The 6,788-nt window shown below is 38.9% G+C and overlaps 1 protein-coding gene across 2 annotated transcripts in view; it reads left to right on the forward strand.

Annotated features, from left to right (window-relative positions):
- LOC111870233 (pre-mRNA-splicing factor syf1 homolog) overlaps positions 1-4,932 on the forward strand; it is an 8,987-nt gene extending 4,055 nt beyond the window's left edge. Inside the window, exons 2-4 of one of the 2 annotated variants that reach the window (XM_023862344.2) lie at positions 1,368-1,491; positions 3,830-4,025; positions 4,733-4,932. In XM_023862344.2, the coding sequence (XP_023718112.1) occupies positions 1,457-1,491; positions 3,830-4,025; positions 4,733-4,921 (420 nt within the window). In that variant the 5' untranslated portion in view covers positions 1,368-1,456 and the 3' untranslated portion in view covers positions 4,922-4,932. The remainder of the gene's footprint in view (positions 1-1,367; positions 1,492-3,829; positions 4,026-4,732) is intronic. The other variant, XM_023862343.2, reaches the window with a different exon arrangement.
- The last annotated feature ends 1,856 nt before the right edge of the window (positions 4,933-6,788 follow it).

The raw sequence follows: 6,788 nt of genomic DNA on the forward strand, positions 1-6,788 counted from the left end.
AAATATCACCCACAAAGCGGGTCGTTAATGTTAAAATTAAAGTTAAAACCGTCCAAGTAAAATATTCAGGTTCCTCTTAGTGGATAGTCCCAATGGGGGAGGCGTCAGCACGAGGTTGTGTGGGCTGCAAAGATATTGTATTACGTTAGGTTTTATCCATTATAATATATTTAACGTTGAATATTAAATAATATTTGATGCTGGCCTTACCTTGTGGTCGGTTGTGTCCGACGCGTAGTGTATTGTGTAGTGCAGTGGAGAGGCCACGTCGATGTTATTTAAAGCTATGTGTATCGTGACGTGAAGGGGGGGTGTGTGTGTACAAGTGTACAAGTGTGAGAAAATGGTGACAAGAATATATATTGTTACACTCGACGGAGGTTCTATTGATAATTGGTAAAACCATCACCTTTCCTCAACGGCCTGTCAAGAGTATCATGAGTGTATGACTTCTCTACTCAAGGCACATACTTAGAACAAATTTACTTATTGCTCCATATTATCGAGAGTAGATTGTAAATATTTTCTAAATTAAATAGAAAAAATTGGTGTTCAAAAATCTGCCTTTGAAGCTCGGTAGATGTGGGGTAATAATGTTACGGTCTTGATTTGTAAGTTTTGATTAAAGTCTTGACACTAGTACATAGTAATGAAGTACGCTCACATTAAGAATTTTTAATGTATAATTTAATTTTACTTGCTTTGTTTATTAACAGATAGGCATTTGAAAGTGTTGATTTGTTGACAAATTTGCCAGTAGGTGTGGTTTGTAATAATTTGCTAGTATCCAGTAGCAACCCAAATTTAAACTTAATTTAAAACTATCATATTGGCTTTTCATTCAGACAATATAAACATATTTATACAGTCAATTTATTTTCCCATTTATATATATTAAGGTAACATCATATTCCTTTGTAGGCTGCAGTCTCACATTACATGATTAACCCATCCAGCAAATGCTGACAGAAATATTTAATAAGTCATTAAAATAAACTATGGTAATGAAATATTGTGACATAGAAGTAGGCAGATACATTAAAACTCTCAACGGTTGTGGAATTTGCAGATTACTGGTGATGCTTTAAAAAACCAGATAAATTCATAATACAGAGGCTAAGTTAAACAGAATTCGTTCATTGATTTCTTTTATTAAAGATAATTTATTACATTGTGGTAACAAGTTAAAGATAATTTATTACATTGTGGTAACAAGTTAGTACCAATATATTCTTTCTCTTCTGGTACCACAGTTTTCTTTATCCCTATGTGGTGGTGTTTTCTGCTCTTTATAAGTTGTCTTTACATTAATTAACATAAATCTAATTGCTCCAGGCATATATTTTAAATTGTATTTTTCTTCCCAGCTATAAATTGTGGTACAGTTATCTTGGTCTTCGAAGGAGACAAATCAAGGGACGCTGCATTACGGATCCCTCATATGAAGATGTAAATAATGCGTTTGAGAGGTCATTGGTTTTCATGCATAAGGTGAGTTTTTTGTGTCTGTGCACGTGCGTGCGTGCGTGCATGCATGTGCGAACTCACAGTTAGAAATCAAACTGTATATGAAGTTGGAATTCTGTTCAAATTTGAAGTCTGAAGAAAAATGCTGAGTAGGTTTTTATGTACTGTAGTTTTTTATTGGCAACATTCATTGCACAGCATTGATGAAATTTAACTTCAGTACTTAATGAAATGGTTCCAGGCCATACTGCCCTGTCTAGATTAGAAGTAAACTTGAACAATACCTCGTTCAATATCTCCATATTAAGAGTACAAACTGGCACGTCTGATATAATACATTATTTGCATGCTTAAAAAAACAAATATAAAAATACTATAATAATAATTGCAATATTCTGCAATAGTATTTTAATCTAATTTGGGACTTTACATCCACTCCCCCATATGCCCCTATGGCACAGTGCTTAATTACTTAAGCACGGGGACAACTTTACCTTTACCAGCAAATGAAAATGCAGCTTTGTTGTAATGGGGTCTTTCTTAAGGTTGAGGCTGTGATACTAGTTCCAACCAGGTGAAGGCAGAGGGCAACCAAGAAAAGGAGGAGGCCAATAGGAAGGCCAACAAAGAAGATTTCATTGCAAGAATTGACACCAATAGGAAAGCCCTGCGAGAAAATATGGCTGCAGAAAGAGAAGCCATCCTAGCAGAAACAGAAGCGATCAAAGCAAGGACGGCAGCCACGCGAGAAAATATGGCCACCAGCCACAAGGAGATGGTGGCTATACTCAAACCAGAACAAGATGTAAAGACGTGGCCTGCCAAGAGATGGAGGCGTGTCAAGAAGAAAAAGAGCCGACCTCAGTGGACAGGAAACCTGAGGTGGCCCAACAACAAGAAGTCCCCAACTAAGATGTAGTGAAACCGGTCAAAGGATGGAAGAAGCAGTATAGGGGCAAGAAGCAAGCTGCAGGGCGACGCGAACTGGAACTGACCCGAGGAATTTGTGGATCCCAGATGAAATTGGCTGCCTCCTGCAGAAATGTGTCCCACCATGCAGCAGTGGCATAACTCAAGAGGAATATCTTCAGGAAATCTTGGACCCAAAGAAATTGTGGACCGCAGAAGAGAAGCAACACAAGGATGTCCCGTCGCACAACAGTGGCATGATGCAAGAGAGACATCGTGAAGAAGAACCTTACTCAGGGAACTGGTAGACCCAGGAGGAAGCGATTGGTCGCGGCCAACAAGAAGATGACTAGCTGTGCAAATGTGACACAGCACAAGAGACTCAGACTCCAGGGAGATCAGTTGGAGTCACGCACATGCCCACATAAAGATGTATCAAAGAAAGCATGAGGAGAACTTGAACGTGAGAGGACAACACAAGGACTCGTCCTGAAAGGAAAATTTGAGGCAAATGCAAGTGCACAAGCAGACGTGCTGCACGGAATCCCAGCAGATACGAACATCAAAGACTGGGCACTATGGAGGGGTCAACCCCCTCCAAAATGAGAAAGAAGCAGAGCACAGAAGAGGAGCCGGTAAATTAGAAACACCCGCCTCCCCAGAGAGAATGAATGTGCGATGGATGAATGTGATACAACTGGATCTTCTGGCAATTTAACAGGAAACCGCTCGAGACAAGCTGGTCTTAAGAGGGGAGCTGATGTAACGGATGGAGGATAGTCGCTGCAAGATGAGTAGCCGGACAAGAAAGAAGAAGATGCTGCAAGAACAGCCCACAAATAAAAGGAACAGAGATGTACCGTTAGGCTATTCGGGATGAACAGCGTTAAGAAGGGACCAGTGTGACGTATTGCACTATGGAGGACATCCCCTCCCCCACCAGCAGTGACATAACACCTTCGGAGCGTTGCCACTGCTACAGCAACAGACCAGTCAACACTCTGCACCCTTACACGGTGAAGTTACCAAGGGATACCGCGTTTGCTGTGCAGCAATAAACAGCTCTCGACAGTGTTGCTAGGCAATCGGTAAACACGACGTTACACAACAATGAAAGCTATCACGTAACTGTTTTGTGTGTTGTCAGTGCAGAAGCTACATACCAGTCAGTAGTGAGTATTGAGCCAGTTACTAGAGAGAGAGAGTAACCATTCTGTTGACACTTAGCAGCCACCGAAGACAGTTGAATTGTAGTAGTCACCGAGTAATGAGTGAATTGTGATAGTGTGAAGAGATTTGTATGTAGGGTTTGTAAAGTGTGTAAACCCACATCATTGTCATAATTAATTGTAGTTACAATTTGTAGGTTGTTAAATAAACCAGTTAAAAATCCGAATGGCATCATCAGTAGAAAACACGTTACAGCATATTTAATTCCTTCTTTTTATTCCAGATGCCAAGAATTTGGCTTGACTATTGTCAGTCTGATAGATCAGTGCCTTATAACGAGAACACGACATGTGTTTGATCGTGCGCTTCGTGCTCTACCAATTACTCAACATCACCATGTCTGGTCTCTCTATCTGGAATTTGTGAAAATACATAACATTCCTGAAACAGCTGTTAGAGTTTTTAGAAGGTACCTTAAGGTTAGTACAACTTTTAATCATAAACTCTGGGATGGGATAGTAAGCTACTTAGGGTGATATCAATATGAAACGCAGATAAATTTCACCTTTAGGTTCAAGTCCTATGAGGGCTGCCACTGGCTTTGCACTTTCTTAAAAAATCAAACAAATCTATATACAGTCAACTCTCGAGTATCCGAGGGCGGATTAACCAGTTTGCGGGTTAACCGGGTCTACTGAGGCTTTTGTGAGGCTTATATCTTGTTTAATATTCATTCACTTTTGTTTCACATGGTGAGTTGTAACACGATTTCCGCAGTAGTGTGAACCGAGCTCTGCATTCTTTGGTCCCGTTATGCTAACACAATGTTCTAGGGTAAGGGTGAAAGAATGCAAGGAAGTGTTAAGTGTGAATATTCGTAAAAAGTGTTGGATGTTGTTGAAGACTGTGATTGAAATAACTAATTCATACTTCAGTGTAATGTAAAAAAAAGTATTAAATAGGCCATGAAATGACGTAAAAATGAGGTTGAATAAATTTAAATACAGGTAGGCCAATAGTATTATGAAGGTACAATATTACACTTCTACTTTTAATAAAATTTGTCTTAACCGGGTTTTCGATTAATCGTGATTTCCATCCCCACCATTATTCCGGATAATCGAGAGTTGACTGTATATATAAGTAGCAGAAATATTCTAGTAAATGTATGTCTTCCGTTTCACAGTTATATCCGGAAGATACGGAAGATTACATCGAATATTTGATATCAATAGGACGATTGGATGAAGCAGCAATGAAACTAGCTTTCATTGTGAACAAAGAAGATTTTATGTCAAAGCATGGCAAGTCGAATCATCAGTTGTGGAGTGAACTTTGTGAGCTAATTTCAAAGTATCCTGATAAAGTAAGGTGAGAATATTGCTTCTTCCAGTTCATTATTATGAGGGAGAGTCAGTAAATAGGTCATAGATGAAAGTAAGACACCTGTAATGGATGAAATAGGTTTTCTTTGTAGCAGCATAGTCCAACATCAGGATAGTCTAGGTAGCAGACGTGCACATGAATGATCAGAGGCTGGTTTCAGTAGTCAAAATGGCAACTGCTTGAGCAGCGTAACACTGAAGAGCAGCATTGTGTTGTGCGGTTTATGTGGGCAAAACGACTCAGTGCAAAGGATATTCATAAAATATATTTCCTGTTTACTGTGGGAAGTGTTTGTCGCATAAAGCGGTTCACAGCTGTGGTTGAGATATTCCCTCAGGGATGTTCGAAAGTCTCAGACGATGAAACAGAGGTGCAGAACAGTCAAAATACTTCTAAGCTGCAGGTTTCTACTCTTTGGTAAAGAAATGGGACAAGTGTATCAATGTTGGTGGAGGATATGTTGAGAAATGAAAGTTTTTTCGAGGTTCTAATATCACACGTTTTACATTTTATATCCGCTTGTGACCCATTTACTGACACTGCCTCGTATTTTGAAGTTGAGAGTATGAGTTGATATTGTCATGTGTAGGGTTGACTGTAGATAGGGTTTTGATTGGTGACTAAATTGACCACTTACAGATCATAACTACAAATAACAATAAGACTGTTGCTATTTCCACAGTTCACAGTTCATTAGAGCACACATTCTAGTGTTCTCAGTCTGCTACTAGACATTTCATGGGAATGGCTCCAACAGTGGCTATTCCTCTGCCACCAGCTCAAGTCCTCTCTTCACAGCCTCCCATTCAGAACCTAACTAGTTCCATGGGAATCCCAGACTATCAGAATATTGTACAGTACTTCCCCCCTAACTGAATCATAGGCTTTCTTGAAGTCTATGAATACCTGATGTACTGTCTCATTATACTTCCATTTTAAATCCTGTATTTAATATTGTTTACTGTACTACACAGTCCATCAACAATGCAACAGATTGTTCCTTCATTCTTACACTCTCACATTGCACACAACATGTTTCGGCCCTAAATGGCCATCTTCAGGTGTGTTACTACTGCTGCACTGCACCAATATTGTCGTTTCGTTGCATATGCAACTGCATGCTTCATGGTTTAAAATGTCATACTCGTAGTCAATCGGTATGCTATAAAATCTATTAAAATTTTCTATTATAATTTCATTTAAATTTTATAAAATTCTTATTGCACTTCACAAGGGCATTGTACAGGATGATTGGAATTCTCATAATTTGTGGTCCACAAGAAGTATTAGTAGGATGATTACGTCAAGGGGGAGCTTATGGGTTGGACATATAGCACTCTCAGAACTGACGAGAAATACATACAAAATTGGCAAGGTTCAGCTTCTTGTTTTCCTCTATTTTTGTTAAGTCGACAATCTAAAGAAATACCTCATCAGTTGAGAAGACTTCAGGTTTTCACAAATATTCCTTGTGAGGGTATGTTACGCATTATAAAAGCTCAAAGAAGATAAACGCTTAAGTGAAGACACTGAAATTGACATATTAAATACTTTATAATATAATCCTCAGACACATATGTTATTACAGGCCACTGTTAATAGGAAAAGCATAAGACGTTCGGTATTAATTTATTAGAATGACAAATATACTGTAACGTGTTTCCGTTACTGAAGCCGCCGTAGAGATGGTTAATTGGTTTATTTAACAATCTACAAGTAACGGCTACAATTAATTATCACACAGTTGCGGGGTTTCACACTTTATAACCCTAATCGCATTAATCTGTTAACACTGTTGCGGGGTTTCACGACTTATAACCCTATGCGCAAATCAGTTCACTCTGTCTTCAGTAGTA

The sequence above is a fragment of the Cryptotermes secundus genome, unplaced genomic scaffold, assembly GCF_002891405.2.
Source record: "Cryptotermes secundus unplaced genomic scaffold, Csec_1.0 scaffold4353, whole genome shotgun sequence".
Taxonomy (NCBI): domain Eukaryota; kingdom Metazoa; phylum Arthropoda; class Insecta; order Blattodea; family Kalotermitidae; genus Cryptotermes; species Cryptotermes secundus.